This window comes from Ascidiella aspersa, chromosome 1, assembly GCF_963924565.1.
Source record: "Ascidiella aspersa chromosome 1, kaAscAspe10.2, whole genome shotgun sequence".
In the NCBI taxonomy this organism is placed as follows: Eukaryota; Metazoa; Chordata; class Ascidiacea; order Phlebobranchia; family Ascidiidae; genus Ascidiella; species Ascidiella aspersa.
The window spans coordinates 32727698-32747792 of record NC_139447.1 but is presented as its reverse complement, the minus strand read 5'-3'; the positions used below and the strand labels follow the sequence as shown (position 1 = coordinate 32747792).

Here is a 20095-nt window from a genome sequence, read left to right as displayed (position 1 = left end):
TAAAACTGAAAAATGACTCAAAGTATTGATCAAAGCTTGTGCTTTACAATGTCTGACTCATCATAACCCCACTAAACGATGGTTGGTGGTTATAGCGTGCTACACAATGTGAGCCTTTGTTAACCGATAAAACTGAGCATTTGCCTGTCTGGCGTGATACAAACAACAAAAATATCTTCCAATTATCGCAATTATCTGGGAGGCCTTGGTTAGTTTTGTGAAAATGGTTTGCACAGTCGTTGTCGGTCTGCGAACAAGTGATGAAGACGCTTCAGTAGGTGAAAATTCGCGAACCACTTGATGAGTCGCAGCTCCACGTGCTTGGAAGTATTTGCTCGCAAAGGTTGCTTCCTCGTTGCAGGGTGCTGGACTTATTACCGCAGCAGAACTAGCCTTGGGTCAACTAGAAAGCATCATCAGCCTGTTGAGAAGGTCGGCAACGTTTTCACGGTAAGTCGCACTGGGTGCATGTGCATTTGACGAGCTTGCCCGCGGTGAGATTTGAACTCACGACCTCGGGACCCCTGCTGGAACGGTCGACACGATCACGTTATAAATGCATCTCAAAATATAACTCAAGATTTGTTATTCTGAAGTGATGTCCATAAATTAACTGTGAAATAACAAAATCAATTTCTTTGTAAAATAAATGTAAGTAACATCAGTGTACAAACACAAAAGCTTGTTCGCCAAACTTAAAACGTGCGTTGAACATTAACAACAGCTGACTGGCTGCTAGGGGATTCCCCTAGTTGCTGTTTGACGTCACAAACTGAAATCGCGTTAAACGACGAATGACGTCACGTGACTAAACGCACCTTACGAAATTTTAATTGTGACGCAACAGACAACTTAAACAAGGCAAAATAGAAATTTGAACTAACGTGAGGTGTGCAGGGCGATAACCTCTGCAGATGCGCGACGTAACAAGCATTTATGCGAAGAGCAAAATTGTGGATTTCTTGTGAAAACACGAAGAGTTCGCACTTGAGACTTGTTCCAATATACGATGATTTAATTAACCTCGATAGTGAATGTTTTTTGCTACCACCGTCGATGTTTAGTCTTAACGCGTTCAAGAGATATTAAAAATTTAACAAGTGCTTCAGATATTCAGGAAGAAAATTGTATCTTGTCTTTCAGCTAAGAAATGCAGCTGAGATTTTTTTTGTTGAAAATAAACGCATCATCAAATATGTTACTTGAAGTTGAACGAAAGGCAATCCTAGCAACAATGAAGACTAATGTTATACGATGCACTAAACATAATAATAAATTTGAAGGGTTGGAAACTTATTGATAACTCTGGAGTTCATAGTATTTACATTTTTTAGTATTTTACATTTTATGAATTTTAAAATAGACTGTACTAAAAATAATAAGGAATTTTAAAGAGTAAACATGTTGATGTGATTATAGCAAAGTTGAAAGTTCATGATTGCTGTTGCCTATGATGTGCTCAAGGAGTTCAAAGAAGTAAAAGTAGGTTGAACAACAAATCCAACGGTATATTACAAATACTTTATGTTAGAGGTTAGATACAATGACTTTTTATGCAGCAAATGGAAATGCCAACCCAAAAGAAGCTTGACCTTGTTGTGCAGCCCAAGAAACGTTGGGCTGTAAAGGTTATAAGGTTTATTATGTTGGCTGAACATCAACACTTGGTTGGCTGAAGGTCATTCGGCAAGTGACCTCCGGCACGCGGTTGACTAAAGGTCATTCGACGGTTTAAGGTTTGATATGTTGGCTGAAGGTTATGTGACCTCAAACACGCGGCGGCGCTGTGGAGCACTGAAGTCTTGCGGCTTTTCAGCTCAGTCGGTCGCTGGCTTGAGGCGCCTCATGCAAATGCATTGGAAATCACAATGTAATCTACCAGTGGTTCTTAAACTGGGGGACTTTCCCTGTGGGTCTTATAGTAGGGGGTGAAGGTGGTTTCCCACGCAAAAGACCTGCCATCAGCCGAATCTTTCACAAATCATTCATAAAACTTATAGGTTAAGAATCTAGTTTAACACTTTCATTAATACAGACCTCTGGAATAAGTAAACGTTTTCATCGCAACTAACCTATCTAATATACATTGTGAACAGTTTAAAGTTCACCAATTGAACAAAGTAAATTAAAAATCAGTTTAATAAAAAACAACAAATAACCATGACGCAGCAAAATAACAACAAGGGACTCAGCACAATCGTGGGGAATGACGTCACGCGATGAAGTAGCAGAAACGAAAGAAGCGACCAGCGCAGTTTTGGCGTTATTAAAGGAAAGGCGAGATGGCAATAAGGCAAAGCAATGCGTTGCATAAAAACGATAATGAGTGATCGTGGCCTACAGGACAGATCAGACCCGGGAAGGAAAATCACAAACCTTAAACATTAAAGTAAAAAGTAACAAGTAATAATGGTAACGAAACTTGACAATGTTTACAAAATAAAAAAAAACCAAACAAATGGTAAAAATTAAAAAAGATGGATCAATCTAAAAAAAATGTAAAAAAAGTATTAAACAAAATACTTATTTATAAATATAATTCCAAAAATATAGAAATACAAACCACGTAAAAATTAAGCACATTTAAAATCAATGAAGGATTTATATGTGGATTGCATAAAAACTCGCGACATTGACGATTGAAGAACTAAACTACTACAGTGGAACAAGTGACGTTTGTTAATATCACGGGGAAGTACTTGTCGGGGCTTCCCCTACAGCTACACGTAATAGAGTGCATAAACAAGAAGTTTAACATCAAACAGAAAAGTTATACATCCAACAGATTGTAAAGGATTGTTGAAAAGTCAGATAAAATTAATAAAACTTAATAAAATTAATAAAGTAAGAAAATTAACAAGGATATTGAAACATGAAACCAAATCAAATAAATGCAGCAAGTGATGAAACTGAAACAACTAAATGTTGACAGCAAAGAGTGAAATGTGGAACATTCTGGATTCTACCAACTGAAGTCGACTCTTTCCTCGTGCAACAATAAAATCGTGTCAGTGGATTTCAAACTGTGTCGTGGCTGACGGTAAAGTGCTTTGCAGATTGTAAGCTATCAACAAAATTTAAAACAAACTTGTTCTCACAGGTAAGTTGAGTTCCCGTAGTTTCGACTTGAGGATGTTTTTGATTTTGTCAGAAATGTGCCACGGCGACAACCCACTAATTCTTCGCTCTGTCTGGGATGAGACGGAGCATAAACGCGTCGCTTTACGTTATTGCACCTTACTGAGGAAACACAATTCGGCGCCACACAAAGGTCGTCGAGCGACGGGCATCGCGATCCTTGCACAATAAAACACTTCAACGTCCCGACCAAATGCTGGCGAATCAAGTCAGAGTGCTGCAGATTATTATCGCGTAAACTTTTTATTTTTGAATGAAAATACTGCAGGATATGCGAGCACGGTTTGGCTCTCACCAAAAAAAGATAAGCACTCTTTCACGGTTAATTCCGTGTTTTGTGTCAGGGTCCACTTGGGCTGATGTTTCACCTGCGACAACTAAATACGCTTTTCTAGATCCATTAGTTATTGTCGAGGGAGAGTATATAAATAGTACGGAAACGGAAGTAGGCAGAAAGCAAACATTTTCCAGAAATTAAATCGGCAATTAATGTTTTAAGAAGCTGCCCGGAAACTATTTTTCCAAATGTTTATCAATTCCTTCAACCCCTTCGTTCTCTGTGTTTACATGTTTCCACTACCGAGCCTGAAAGGGTATTTTAAAAGTTAAATACCACTTTCATTGCTTCTCATTGTATACACCTCAATATGTTTATTTCTTAATATTTGCATACGTTTCGTTCATCTATTCTTTTTCGTTCATTAACTCAATTAAAAGAATTAATTATCCAATACTTTGGTGTTAACCTGGTTCTGATGCAGATTTGCATTAACAACAAAAAAGCTTTTGATTGAACATGGACGTAAGTGCGTTTATTATATAGTCGAGGTCAGCGTACGGCCACTTAGGCCACTTAAGATGTCGCTCCAAAATCCGCCGCTTTGCGCGAGTGCGCGAAACAAAGCATGGACATTGGACATATCCGCGCTTATATGCTGAGCTCATACCAACCTGTATTCTATACGTTATTGGACGAGTTCTTACCACTTTGCATTCTATGCGTATTTCTTTATGCGATGTCGTGTATAATAGTTCTGACGTAATAATAGCCAGGGTCAAGGTAGTTGCCCCTTGTTTTCAAACGCAGGGGGCGTGACCCCTTGTTCCCCAGGAATCGCCAGTGTTGTAAGGTAAAAGACGCCAGTGTTGAAGGTAAAAAATATATGGTTACAAGCAGGGGCGTATCCAGAAATCCAAATAGGGGGGTTTCGAACTTTCAACTTAGGGAATTCCCCGTTTCGCGCGTCTGACGTTAACGTTTTGTCCGTCTAAAGCGGGATTCCCACTGGTTAACGATACGACTACGATCGGGGAATCCCCATGCTTCCTCCGATTTTGAAAAACACGAGTGATCCGACAGCGATGTTGGTTACGTACGGTCGATGCCCACTGCTACGATTGTGCAACGACCTTATTCTAATGTATCGTACGCCTACAAGCCCTACATGTAAATAAATTTTGTAACAAATTCAATTAATGATTAACTCATATTTAATCATGTTGACTAGGTTAAATCAAAATTAATCATTCATTATTATGCTCTAAACAGTTTGACAAAGACTTTTAACCAAGTAAAAAATGATTTATTTCAATACTTATAACGGTGCTACAGTATGTTAAGCTGTATCTATAAAAATGTTTTAAAACAACACCATACCTAATTTTAATATACTATGATCGTAGGATCAGCATAAAAGTGTATTATGCAAAAAAACAAGGTCTAACTAAGATAAAAGAGCTGTTATATCTTATTCAAGCAGGGTTTCTCAGTGCACGTGGCTTACTTCACGCTTTGGATATAATCATATACCTCAGAAATTAAGACTCAGTTTCATTTTTCATTTTGATTTTTTTACACAAAAGAAAAAAAGGAGCAACAGAAAGCAATCATCACGGAAAATACAAAATGGTATCAAAAATCAGAAGATATATCAGCATAAAGTACTTGCGTCATGTGTTGCATGTATAGAATTACATGCTGTGGGGACTTGGCTCTCAACTCTGATGCTATAAAAGCACCAAAATTGTCAAACCTATCATTCTGCCTGGGCTCACTTAAACTTGCCAACCTTGAGTGTGACGTTTCTAAAACATTGAGCATTTTTCTCTGCAAAAAAATATTAGCATGGTAATATTGCAATAGAGCAAACACCTAACATTTTCTTTACATACAAAACTGCAAAAAAGACTACATGGTAATTAGTAACAATGTATTTACCTGAAATTCTCTTTGATCACTTTCTTTTACTGTCTTCCTCTTCTTGCTGCCGTTTGCATCATAAACTGTCTCACTGCATGTTGGAGTGTCACTGTTGTTTAACTGTCCCTCCAATTCTCCATTTGAAAAGGCACTACAATCTGTATTGTACTTACAGTATATAAAAGCAAATTCATTGAAATGTAAAGGAAGAAAACTATTTACATTACAACCAGAGCTGTGGAGTTGATTTAAAACCTTCAATTATAACTCTGATTAATAGTCATACATTTACTATTTGTGCTTTAAATATTTGTGTAACTTAGAACTCCTTTTTTCAGTTTAATGCTACTCCTTTGTCCGAAAATTACTACAGATTCTCACTCCTCAGACTCGAGAAATAAAATGTTTATACATCATCTGAATATATACATATTACATACTATTGTCATAAAGTGATAGAGGTTCAATTAAGTAGTGTTTTTACCAAAATTTTCAGAAACTGTAACCATTTCCTCAGTTTCTGTGACTTCTTGGGAGAAAAAGTTGTCCTTTGTGCTAGAAAAATGATGCAGAAATATTTGTTGTTTGTCAAATGAAAACAAGGAAAAAAAATCTGTCTAAAGCTCTGCATATTTATATGGTTTAATGTTGCTACCTATCTCTTATGGCTGAATTTGGTGCTGGAATAGAACTTACAATTTGAAATTTTTTAAGGAACAAAATCTGTATGAATATCAATGCATGAATTTCCAACAAATCTGTATAGTATTTGAAACAAGCTATTAACACTGATTTTAAAGGCATTCTAATAACTCTTCCTTGAAGTTTTTCTGGGAGTACAAACAAGTCACACCTTCTGTGTTTTATATAACTTTCCAAGAAAGACAGCTGTGAAAAGTATGGCCAGGCTTCCGGAGCCTGCACACCAGATCCACTTGAAGCACCAGATACCTTTTTATGCTTTCGTGCATAGGTGCTTCTCAAATTTCCCCATCGCATCTGGCAGAACTGTACTGTGTATTGTGAAACAAATAGTGGTAAGCATTGCTTTAACTTAAGAATATCAGTAAACTGATTTGAGCAGTAGATAGTGTATAACAGTAAAATAATATTAAATGAAAAGTTTTAAAAACAAAAATACCAGATGAATTCATTTTGGCAGCGACTTCTTTCCAGGCACTTTCATTTTTGTTTTTATTTTTTTTGTCATGGTGAAATTGATTGTATATAATAGGTAGGTTTGACACAATGTCAATCAGCTTCCGATTCCAAGTCTCTTCCTCCATTATACAGTACTTAATTAATTATTATGCTGTGAAAACCAAAAACAATTTTACAATATGTCAAATATGTTTTATAGTAAATATTCTCCACAAAGAAATAAAACATCTGTTGTTCACTTTTATAACATTGCTGTTTTCAATTATTACACTGTCTGAAACTGCAATAATGTTAAAGACTGAAAAAAGTACACTGTCTCAGTGATTATTCATTTATAACATTGCCTTTATAAGTGTAATGTCTAATTATGGTCTCCTATGGTCCACTGCCATGGCACAGCACCAACTGTGTTAAAGTGCTGACACAGTTCATCCCTAATAAATCTTGCTTCTCTAGCATAGAAGGTCGATCCGATATTTGTGACCCTGCTAAAGTTGACTGAGGTGGGAATCGAACTTCTCCAGGAACCAGGAATGCACTCTCCAGACTCATCTGGGATGTCACCAAAATTACTGGATGGTGACTGCAAATAATTATGAAGTGCAATACTTGCTTGGACTGCCATTTCTGCAAGCTCAGGTTTACAATTTATTAAATTGTAAAAAATCTGCCATCTTACAGCTAAAATACCAAACGCATTTTCCACTACTCTGCGGGCCCTACTTAGCCTATAATTGAATATTTTTTTTCCTTTGTTAGAAATCTTCCAGGATATGGCTTCATCAGATACTTTTTTAACGGAAAGGCATCATCACCAACTAGCATGTATGGAACTGTTATACTGGATTGCTTTAATTTGGATGGAGCTGGAATACCCAGGATATTGCTCTCAAGTCTTCGTCCTATTTCAGAATTGAAAAGAATACCTCCATCGCTATGACGACCAGAGTCCCCAATGTCAACCAAAATAAATCTGTAGTGTGCATCACACACAGCCAACAAGACAATTGAAAAATAACCCTTATAATTAAAATACTCTGATCCACTATGTGGTGGACATTTTATTCGAATATGCTTTCCATCAATTGCACCAATACAATTTGGAAAGTTCCGAAGAGTTTCAAATTCAGAAGCAATTTTGATCCACTCTTCCTGGTTTGGTGGTTTTAAAACTTGTCTGCCAAGGACATTCCAAATTGCTGAAAGGGTTTCTCTAAGAATTTTCCCAATAGTTGAATGACCTACTCTAAAAGAGTATGACAACTGCTTTTGGGAAGATCCCGTTGCCAGATACCTGATGAATTTATATTATTTAGTTTTTAATTGTTTTATGTTATACTTAATATATTGATGTCATACCTGATAGTCAATACAAGCCTCTGTTTGGGAGTTATTGGTTTTCGAAAGTTTGTTGTAATTTATGCTATATGAGGCGATAGCAATTCCAAAATATAATTAAATTGATCAGGGTTCATTCACATATATTGCCGAAATTTTTCTGGATTTTTTTTTGCAAGTAGTTTGTCCACAAGAAGAAATTCTGATTGACCATCTCTTTCCATGAAAATCTCGTCGGCCCAGAATTCTCTGCTTACAAAAAAACTGTTTTTTTGTGAAAAACGATAAACTTTATTTACTCAACATACCTGGCTTCGTTTGTTTTCAAGAGACTATACAAACAAGCTGCTTCTAGTTGAACCAACACAACTTTTTCACGCAATAATTGCATTTGCCATTGATAGGATAAAGACATTTTTTATGTAAAATGATGCAAACTAAAGGTGTGTTTACTTTTTTATAAATGTATGACTATTAATCAGTTGTTGACAATACAAGTTGTAAATACTTTTACCCTGTTTGTTTGTCCTGTGCTATTATTATGCTTGGTTGAAACTAAATACAAGTCAGACCATGATTTGACTAGCCTACTTCACTCCCGACGTCCTTACGTAGGCCCGACAAAGTAGAGAAACAGTTTCTACTTTGTCGTAGCGTCGTTAGCTCGTCTTAACGCGTCGTAAGCATCGCTAAAAACAGCCGCTCTGCGTATGCTCTGACGCAGTGGGCATAGGCCGTCGTTAACGTTCGTCGTTGTCGGATCAGAAGGCCCTAACGACGAGCTTACGACGCCAGTGGGAATGGGGCTTAAGACGCGTGACCCAATTACATTTAAAAACACGCAGCTTCATACGGTGAGTAAAACCCTGACAAAAACGTTACCTATAATAAATTAACTAACACTGGGGCTTGGGATACATGCTTAAACACAATCTTGGTAACATTGTACCATGTTGTAAATCGCATTGAGTGTGACGTAACATTTCCATTGTGATGTAACACAAATATATTGTCACTGGACAAGGAAATGCAACAAACCGGTTGATTTAGTTCCTTGATTGACTTGGCCAACGTTTGCATCGCAGCATTGAAAGTCCACACCATCCAAGTCTCAGCTCCTCAATATTGTGGATGGCAGCAGATATTGCACGAGCACTCTCATCATCAACTTCGTTGCCGCCAAAATCGAGTGATTTGATTATGTTAAAAACAGGGTTACATCTGTTGTAAGACAATATGCTAAGTTTTATTTTAAACATATTCAGATATTTTGTTATCGATTCATAGGAAAACTACAAAACTAATTTGGCCATTACGATGATGGCATTATTTTCATGATTAATTTTCTAACTCATTTAGGTAATTTCTTAGCCGGGTAAATAACCAAAACTGTACATATTGGCTATTAGCCTGGCACACTGAAGTAGGCATACACTATAATCCTACTACGGTTATGCAATTAACGCACAAAATTTGGGTTAAGGTGTGAGTTAGCCTTTGGGTGTAGCTGGGTCAAATATTATTTATTTAATTTTAATACTTGACCCCCCGCACCGTAACCCAAATAAAGTTTCTTGTGGTAGGATTCCAGACTGCTATTTTTTCGTTTGAACGCCAATCAGACCAAATTAATGCGATATAACACACAAATGTAACATTTTTCAACTTAATTCCGTTCATTATACATATACGTTTGTATATTGGGTCGTTGTTACAATTTACAAAATTGCCAAAAAAAGGTAAAAACGACGATTTTCTATTTTGCTTCCATAAGAGCCCATTATAAATTGAGGCAATTTGGGAAACATTTGAGCGCGCATGAATTTGAGTTGCACAACTTGTATAATTTCTATGGACTTTGGTTAATACTGTATCACTTTGAGGTTTCAAATGACTAGTCACACGTGACGTTTTAATTCAAAACCTGACGTACGAAAAACGATGATGATTTACATAAATATTTTTAAAAACTTCTCAAAAAAGTTTAATTTGAAAAGAGTTTAAAGCTTTGAAAACGTTAAACCTTGCTTCAATGCTTCTCGTCCCCAAGCAAAATGCCAGTTTTTGGGTAAATGTCGGCGCAGCGGTGTTTTTGGTGGCCGAAGCGTCCTGGTGTGTGTACCGTCTTTACCGGAATCGTCGAAATAAGACAAGCGACAAAACGGCGCCATCCAAGATATTTCATAAGGTCTTGTTTTTCCCGGACAAGAAGATTCCATGTCAGAATTTCCTGATGGCACCCCAGGTTAAAAGAAAATAATTGGTTCTGTTAACTAATTTTGGTTCATTTTTAAAGTTTGTAGTATATAGCAAAGCAAATAATACATTAACGGGTTAAGATCTATCAAATTACTAATAAAAATTAAATAAACAAATTACAATACTCTTGTTTATTGGTTTGTTTTATATAATTTGTTATTGCATTTTCTAAAAAATAGTATTGTATGCTTTAAAACCTTTGGTATCTTTTTTTGACACATTTTTGAATTATGTATGAAAACATGATTTGTTTTAACACTTTCCATTTATCTTTTAATGCATTCACATAAGCTGACTTCATATTAAATCTAGAATCCGCACATTTTTTGAAGTACAAACCGAGTTGTCAAAAATGACATTGCAACGACAAAATATATGTGGGGTAATAAATATATTAACAATAATACTTGAACAAGCTGAACCCAAATGCTAACTTTTACACTAACCCAAAAATGTCTAGCAATATAAACCCCCGATGAATTATAGTGGTAGGATTCTATTACAGCTCCCAAATCACTGCTAAAAAATGAATTGACATTTCATGTGGTTATGCCTTTGTTTATACAGATTTCCTTTTCAAATCCCCCCTTTTTTTAACTCCATAATAAATCACTAAAAAGTGTGAATAAACACGTCATATTGTTGTTTATATAGATTTGTTGTCTAGAGAAAAAAATGTAAACATTCAGGTGGTTCATGTGAAACTCTTCCAAATACCAAAATTTGTTTCTTTGAAGTGTACTGGATCTATGTATTTTAATACAGCTATCCTTATTTAAATGGGAAGAATTTTGTTAAACAAATATTAAATATACATAGTTAGTTGTCCACATTATTTTTTTTTCACATCAGGATCAGATGATTAAATATTATGTTCTACCTCATATGATTTACTTGCTGCTACTTGGGTTAAGTATTTTCTCTTCTGGGTTGCCACAGTCTTTTTAAATTTAAGTATATTCAAATATGATGTTTGGTCCAGGAGACCATTGGGGTCCGAAACTTGTAAAAAAATACAATTTACCATTATAGCCTGAACTGCTTCTTTTCAAACAAAATTCATGCTGAAATTTAAACCACATCTTGTTTGTATCCTTGATAAATACACAGCCTACTATTAAAGACATTACTACATTTTTTGTTTTTGATTGTATGGGTAAAATCAGTAGAGCAGGGCTCTGTGAACTATAAATAAAACAAAGTAGTATACAGCCTTGATCAAACTAAACTTAAAAGTTATAAACCCTTTTGTTGATTCAATTTTACTTCAAAATATAGAACTTTAATTTTTCAAAGCTGTTATAAGGCTAATATATGTGATAGTAAGGCAGTGGTCGGCATACTGTGGCCCAAGTGTGAGCCGCAGAGCCATTTTTAGTGGGCCGCGAGTTACTTTCGAATAGCTTAGTGTTATCACATAGTTGTAGGCCGCGTGGTAGTCGAACATTCGATGTACTTTTAACACTTGGTGTGGCATAAAAAACTTAAATTGGCTCAGCTTGTAAAGGCCCACGTGCCAATGTTTCCCTAAGAGTGCCTGTCAAGCTGTATTTTTTGCCAACTTTAAATTTACATAAACGAAAAATTGTTCGCGCTTCCCGCAAATGTTCTTCGTTTTGTGGCATGCCAGTGTTTTGGGAATCGAGGCGCCGTCTATTATTTCACCTTAAAATCAAATCTCCTGAATTCACCACTCTTTTCGTGGTGGTTTTACGTGGTGGGCCTTCAATAGCTGTGAAAAAAGTACTTTGGGCCGCGACAAAAAAAGTTTGCCGATCACTGTAGTAAGGTGTACATTTGATTTCACTTGTTCATTAACATCTTTATTCTTAATCTAATGTTGAAATACCTTACAGAAAGATTTTTACAGAAATTCCAGTCTTACATTTTTGTTACCATAAATACAAATTGTATGAGCATTGATTTCAATGCTAGAGAATAATGGTACCAGGTTTTTGTTTGTGACATATTTCCAAAATCCATGGGGGCATAGGACTATCCAGTATTTTCAAAGTCTAATTGGTCAACCTCCACCAGTTGAAAAAGTATTCTGAGCACTATGTAAATTTCTGTTTTGTGATGTAATAGTGACTCCGGTTCTTTGTGACGTTTTCCCCTATTGTGACGCAGGGTTGCCGACGTAAGCACTGCACTTATTCACACCTGGAGTCTTCATCTTTCGTCCAGCTGATAAGGCAAGTGTTAAACGCGAGGAAGTCCATCTACCTCTGCATGTTCAGCATTACTTGCAACGTGAGTAAAGTACTACAAGTTATTTCGCCCAATGCAACAGGGCACCGAACTATTTTTTTAGTAAGCAACAAAACTGTTAAAAACACACGAGTGAAACACTGAATCAAATATGCCACGGGACGAAACATTGGACTCTCCAAGCCGTAGTTGGGCGACCCCTGCTCTAGTGTCTGACTATTGACTTAAAACCTAAGATAACGTTTTGTCAGAAATGTATTTTCAATTTGTAGTCACGTTTTGTATTTCCGCGTTTACGCTGGGTACGACAATATTATATCCTTTTTATCAAACAATTTTTCTGTATTTAAGATGTCGGGATGGACATTATTTATGTGCGTTTTATTAATAGCGGCATCCTCGGTACAAAACTGCCGTTACAACTGTACAATATCCGATCCTACGCATATCCAAGGGAAATCACTATGGGTTTAAATTTTATTTGGGAAAACCGGAAAGGTTTTAGTAACCATTTTTATGAGTACCTTTTAAAATTGAACAGTCGATTCCGTGGTTTTATTTGGTCCGGTATCACCCTTAAGTCAGTATAATCGGCCGTCAAAACAGCGCTTCTTAACCGGTGTACCATGGAACATTGCCAGGTGCGCCTGGCGGACACTGGGAAAAATATCCTACAATATTAAAAATATATTTTTTAAAGACTATATCTTTCGACTTAGAGCTCACCCAACAGTTATTTAAAGACAAAGCAAATATGAGGTCTGTAAAATGCAAGAAATTCCGGTCACAACAAAAACATGTAGTTTGCTAAGTTTATTTGGCACGGTACCACCCTATACTACGGAATGAGAATTGATCATAACACTTTGCATCGGGTTTCGGCGATGGCCGTTATTTTAGCGATCATTCTGTTTAACATTCTAGAAATCACACTTGTTAAACTTGCTAAAAACAAAACATCTATACTTGTTAGGTAAATAGGTACACTATACACGAATCTGTTATGTAGCGTTTCGATGCGCAATTGTATCATCAGTCATTCAGTCTTATTAAGATGACGTCCATTTACTCGACCTATTTGGCTCTGATAATCATTATCAAAAACACCTATATATATCGTTTACCAGGAATTGGCGAGAGCTGTCCTTCTAAAATTCCGCCAGGGTGCGCGAGTGCGTGTAATAACCGACACAGAATACATGCATCTCAACGGATCAAGAATATCGGACTTCATGAACGAAGGTTAGTTCCAAACATCTCAAACTAACTGTCATGCCAAAATTATTTTTAAAGCGAAGTTAGGCAGCAATACGTAATTTTTGTTTAAAGTGTACTTTTATTACAGATCGAACGGATTTCGAGCGTCAAGTTTTTAAAAAAAAAACTTGCGGGCTAATTTGTTTCCAACCGTGTGCACTTTTGCTTGCAGGAATTGTGGTTCGCCACGACCGCTCATCTTTCCTCATGCATCACAAGTTCATGATCATCGATGAAGAAACGGTGGTAACCGGCTCTTTCAATTGGACACATGCAGCCGTTATCGGTAAGCGTTGAAAAGTGCATAATTAACTTGGAAAATAAGCATTTTGAAATGTGTGAGGCAATTTTGAGCATGTCTAAAGCAATCTGTGCAAACATGATTTAGGGAATTGATTATAAAGAGGTTTCTTCCGACAATTATTTATTCTGCCGACGTTTCGATAACCTATCCTATGCGCCTTGTTTCATTTTTTCGCCTCGTTTTGCCACCTTGTTTTTTCGTCGTTTTTCTTCACTGTATATATACCTCTGCAAGGTTACAAGTTTATATGCCCTGATGAAGATTACCTGGATAGGTTATCGAAACGTCGGCACAGAATAAATAATTGTTGGAAGAACCCTCTTTATAATTGATATTATGCCTGGCAGCAACAGTATATTCATAATTTAGGGACAATTGATTTATTGCTTTAAAATTCATTAAAATAAAGTGAAAAACAGTTTTGTTTGAACAGAAGCAATCTTTTAGCCAGTAGTATAGCAGTTTTGCCGCCTTTTAGTTAGCGATAGAGACCAAAAGCGAACGTAAAGTTATACAATTCTCCCATAAAATTAAACCTATACCACTTAAATGACTTGAAATTGACTGATTGATAGCCCATTGGTTAATTGCTCAGCGATAAAACGCCATAAGTCAAGTTAAAGATGGAGTTTTAATCGTCAGGCCAATTCGTCTGAGGCCAATTTGAGCATGTACAACAATCCTGTTCAACGTGATCCAAAAAACCCTAATGGCTTTGAAGAGCGCCTAATTTAAAGTTCAAAAATAGCCTATTGGAAATCTTTAAGCGCACTTTTGAGCATGCCTTATCCAATCCGTTAAAGATGTTTTTATAGGACCCCCTATTCAATCGCAAGCGCTAAAATTTAGGTGAAAAATGGCCCTTTGGGAAATTTGGGGGCATATTGCGCTAACGCATTCTCTCATATGTTCAAGATTTATTCTACAGTTTAAAAGTTACATTTTCCAAACATGATTTTGTCCTTTTGATCAGCCTTGGACAACTTCACACGGCCTCTTAATTGCACTAGATGTTGTTTTCGCGCCCTATTTATGATTAACACCTCCAATGTGCGATACAAACACAGAGTATACGAAAAATGCGGGTGTTCGCTTTAAACTTTTTAAGTTTAATTTTGGGAATGTGGTTAGACGCTTTTAAAGGTTGATGACGGAACTGACTTTAAACAACATGTTTAATAAAATAAGTTGTTTAAATTTTGTTTATTCATCCAAATACGTTTTTGTTTGCCAGTCTAATTCGCTACTGGACAACGCAGCAATCTGTTTTTTTAATCTAATGATGCTTGTCGTATTCCGTGGCACCTTGGCGAATGTAACTTTAAACAAACGTTCATAGCTATACCATATGTACTGAAGCGAAATAAAGAAATACATATTTTTTGTTTAAATGCAACTTTAGGCTTAAAATGTGGATTTTGGCAAACGTATGCTTTAACAGGGGACAACTTAAGCTCAAATTTCATTTCAATATGCAATATTATATAAAATTATCCGAAAAAAGATTAGAAAATAGTATTTATTCTTCGCCGAAAATAATTAGAATATTGATACAAACCGTTGTTTTGTGCATTACTTTTTTCGACCTGTCATACACATCATGCATTGCAAAGGCAGCAGCTTACTGAACTTTTAAATATATAGGAAACAACGAGAATGTGCTAGTGACCAACCACCCAGACGTACTACGACCTTACCTGGCCGAATACAAGAGGCTTTGGAAAGCATTCTGTGCCGAAAAGAAATAAACATTTTTGTTTACACGCCCAACCTTTTTCTGCGACGAAGTTTTCTTTTTTACTTTTGTCAAACTTGATTATTTTCATTTCTTTCCTTTTTGTGAAAACACTTTTTTATACTCATGTTCCAATATCGTTTTTTTGGTGAATTTCTTTTGACAACCATGCATTTGTCTAATATTTTGTTCCTGTGCTAGTGTTTCTGTTTTCTTTAGTAAAAGTGCCTAAAATATAAAACAATATTTTCAAGAAAAGTTTCCTAAAATAGTGACAGGTCAGAATATTTGTCGAAATGTTTATGGTAGCGTAATTAATCCAAGCAGTTCAGTAAGTTCAGAACAGGGTTGAAAGTGAATTAATTTCTTTACCGTAACGCATAGAAAATTTCAGAAATGACGTCACAAAGTTACGTCATAATAAAACGTCTAAAAGAAGTAAGTAACCTTCGGAAACTTTAGGTTTTCGTTTGACGTAGTGCACAAACATGCAACTGAAATACAAGTTGATGCTTATTCAATGAGATGGTGGGGTGACCTGGTGAATAAGGACATGAATATTTTTTAACGGTAGGCTACGGCGAACTTGCAAAATTTGTAACCATAACACCCTTTCGGTCTACTTTTACCACTGCTTTCAAGTCTGCTAGCCAAATTTCTTAATTTTCAACTTCGAAAAATTTGAATAAAGGATTTCAAAGACTTTCCAGCAACCCATTTTGACCGCGCCTATTGAAATTATCCGTTTATTTGTTTTCTGTGTGGTTAAGGTTAATTGCATGCCTGACTGAACCTGGACTTTGGCAAGCAAGCATGACTTAGGCCGTTTTTGTTTGTTTTTTAACTGGAAACATATGGCCAAAAGAATGTGCTAAGGTCTTGTATTTGCTCAGTTAGGAAGTAGGGAGCTCAACTGACTGTCCACTGTTAACATGGAGAAGTTTATCGAGTTTTCGAGCAAAACTCAGGGCAGGGACAAAGCCTACAGGTATTTTTTATAACGCTAACAACTGTGTATCGTTACTGAAAAAGTGTAATGTGAAATTTCGGCGCTGGTCTAGAATCCTACTACATTAAATTTTAAAAGTTTTTGCTAAATTTTGCTTCCAATTACTTAAGTGTACTGCTGTCCTATTAGACACACGTTATTTTAAATGAAAAGTTAAGCAAGTTCATGTTTTGATAAATAAAAATTGTCAATAATTTCTTATCATCTTTTATACTTTACAAAAAATGTTCCTTTTTAAAACATGACTAACTTCATCTAGTGAGTTGAAACAACATTGAATTAATTTTATTTTTAGCCCACATGTGTATGCCTGTAGTTCATAAATGGTACTTGCAAAATATTTCCAGGTAACAACTATTTCAGCCTGCATATTGTGGCAGGTGCAAACCCAATATTTTTTCTTAAGAAATTTGTTTGGAACACTTGACCTGGTATATTGCGCACTTAAATATCGGAAACAGTAGAGGATTTCCAACCTAAGGTGTACCAAAAACTTAATTGCATAGTTACACATCTCAAAAATTGGTTCTGCAGTTGCACAGCAGAGATCTCAGCGAAAAGTGCCATGAAATGCAGACTGGCATAATTTCCAATCATTTTTCAGGCTTCTAGTTCTACCAATGTAAACGTCATTTGATTTTGCAGAGTTGTTCAATATGTGTGCAAACTGGTTGGGTGGGGTTTACAGGAAAATGGTGGAAGTGCAGAACTCATAAAAAAGCTCTCGCTACTTGAAAGCCATGCAAGTCTTGGAAGAAAGTGTAAGTTTGTTAACTCTTTGTCAACATTATATTCCCCTTAGGCACATGAATACGTCTGTCAACATTTGAAATAAATACAGTTTTCATTATCATTCAACATAATTTTTGTATCACATTTTACTTTCTACAGACATAACTTACCAAACTTTACCCCAACTCAAACATTTGTGTTTTTTCAAATTTGGCGTAGTGCCATTTTTTATATGAAATATATAGTGATATTTACATTTCTTATATGTAAACAACATACTGTCTTATCCTAAAAGTGAAACTGTGTTGTTATAATTTGCAAACTTCTATATACTTTAAAAAACAACATGTTAAAAAGTTGAAACACACTTGTCTACTGATGGTTGGGGCTGCAGAGTTAAAACAACCTGAAACTAACTCTGGCAAAAAACAGGAGTCTGGCTCCCACCAAATGTGTCAATTTTTGTTAAGTCCAGAGTTCAATTCTGACTTCACAGATTGTATTTTAACCATTTACAGAACTAAAATAGGGTGGATATTCAGCAATCCGCTAAAGGGTGTCATTCAACTCATATTCTATCTTTACCATTTACTGTTTATCTGTTTAAAAAATTTGGTACTGCACACCCAGGTAGTCTTACTCAAGTCCAGAGTCTGACTCCACCTCTTTTTATTAAACACTGCTTGTTTGATGTTTACAATTGTATATTTGCAGTTTTCCGACTTGGACGGTCGATTGACAGTCTCAGAGCTGCCCAAGTTACAATTCACCTACTAGACCCGGTATTAAGAACAACCCTGACAGTTGCAAATCTGAACAGGGCTTTGTTTCTTCTAATTGATCACTACATTTGGATGGGCAAAGTAGGTCTGCTAAAGGTGGACAAAATTTGGGACATGCGCTCCTCAAAATTTTTCTTTGCCGCCATTGTTCTGTCCATTGTCCGTGACATCTATGCACTTTTTGTGACATTAATGAGAATAAAAGGCCAAGCCAAAATGGAGTCGAAAGAATTGCCACCGCAGTCATTGACCATAAAGCAGTACCTCTGTTTCGTCTACCTTTGTTTAAAGGAAAACCGAGAAGCAACAATTGACCTTGTGAAAAATATCTGTGATTTGCCGCTGCCTGGTTCCAAGCTGGGTTATTTCCCAAGCAACAGTGGGTTTGTTGGTGTATGCGGAACCATATCTTCATTAATCGGGGCTTACCAGGTCGCTTACCCAAGTGTTAAACTCCGGCCATAGAGTTTTGATGAAACTGTGCAATCTGGCTGCTATCTCTCTATGCACTGAAAATATGATTTGACCCTTAATTTGCACTTATGATTACATGACTTTGTCTACTCAAGACATCTTTTATTTTTAGTAAAATGTATTGTGTGACCATTATACATATTTATTGGCACGCTTTCCAGAGATGACGTTTTGCATATTTTTTAAAATGATGAAGCTAAACATTGCTCCCTTCTTTAAAAACTTTTGTGATGTAGTAGCATTTTAAATAGGTACCATTATTTTTCTGAACAACCTTATATTATACATGTGTTATATTTATATATACGAATATGTATGTATGTATGTGTTACCCTACAATAATGCCTGCAAATAAACAATTGATGTATTACTTTAAAAAATGTGGTGAAAATACATTTTATGTTTTATTTAACTGTTGTGTTTGACAGCCTAAGAGTTATGATAAAAGCCCACTACACCTGACGCAACATTCTCCTAAAAAAAGCAAAATAGGCAAATAATTCTTTTGCAATTGCGATGTTTCGTTTATCAATTTGGAATAAATAAGGCCACGGCCTAAATCCCACACTCAATAATAAGTGTTGAATAACTTCGATTAACCCTGTAGGTATTTCGTTCCTGACAAGTTGCTAGTCGTTTGCGGACGTACAAATATATTTATTTTTATAAATAAAAAACAAATAAAAGCGAACAGTGTATTATAAATAACAATCTATTCAAGTCAACCGGGCTTCCGTTTCCAAAGTCCATCGCACACCGCCGTCTTATCGTGTTGTAAGCGCCTTCTGGTGCCCCAAGATATTGTAAATCACTTAAAAGTTTGTTTTGGGCTTCATTGGAAACCTTCTTAAAACACATTTTTGTGTACTATTGGTGTGCAACCATGGGCGCCTTGCCCCCCCCCCCCCCTGGAATTTCAAAATGCGATTATTGGTATTATTTGTAAGTGTAATATGTATTACATATGAAGGTTAAAAATATTATACATTATCCATTATCCCCAGTGGCGTATCTAGGGGGTGAGGGTTCTTACCCCCCTTTTCACAAGTGATATTATCGTTTTTTTTCGTTTTTTTCACGGTTTAACAAACTGCGGCGTGCTTTACAAGTAATTGGGTTAGTCAGGGCTCGGCAACCTTTCGTATGCAATGCGGCATTTTATGAATAATGTCAAATATTAACAACTCGTATGCCAAATAATATATATATTTTTTTATATTTAGTTTTGCACTGCGGAGTCGCTTAAAAACATGCCGAGTTCGGCCAAATGTGCGATTTTGTCGAGTCCCTAATATGGGTCCGACTCTACAGCCTGTATTTCATTCAATGATACGTAACTAAAATAAGATGAATACTCGGCAATCCACTTATAGGGGTCATTAAAAATACAACGAACTGTCACGAACACAATACTGTGACCGCTATTTTCGATTTTACTTCGGTACCTAGAAGTGTTAACTATCAGTTTCGCTTTTAGCTTGGTTTCAATCGCCCA

At 36.2% G+C, this 20095-nt stretch overlaps 2 protein-coding genes across 2 annotated transcripts; both read left to right on the top strand.

The window, feature by feature from the left end:
• Positions 1-9869: 9869 nt before the first annotated feature.
• On the top strand, positions 9870-15616 carry LOC146169832 (mitochondrial cardiolipin hydrolase-like). Its single transcript, XM_083387525.1, has 5 exons — positions 9870-10082; positions 12227-12349; positions 13435-13549; positions 13737-13850; positions 15513-15616. Exons 1-5 carry the CDS (start codon positions 9870-9872, stop codon positions 15614-15616), a joined length of 669 nt encoding a protein of 222 aa, XP_083243651.1.
• An 800-nt stretch (positions 15617-16416) lies between these two features.
• Positions 16417-19007, top strand: LOC146169831 (peroxisomal membrane protein 11A-like). The gene is made up of 3 exons (XM_083389266.1): positions 16417-16591; positions 17258-17373; positions 18059-19007. The coding sequence occupies exons 1-3, from the start codon at positions 16536-16538 to the stop codon at positions 18589-18591; spliced, it is 705 nt and encodes a 234-aa protein (XP_083245392.1). The 5' UTR covers positions 16417-16535; the 3' UTR covers positions 18592-19007.
• Positions 19008-20095: the final 1088 nt, after the last annotated feature.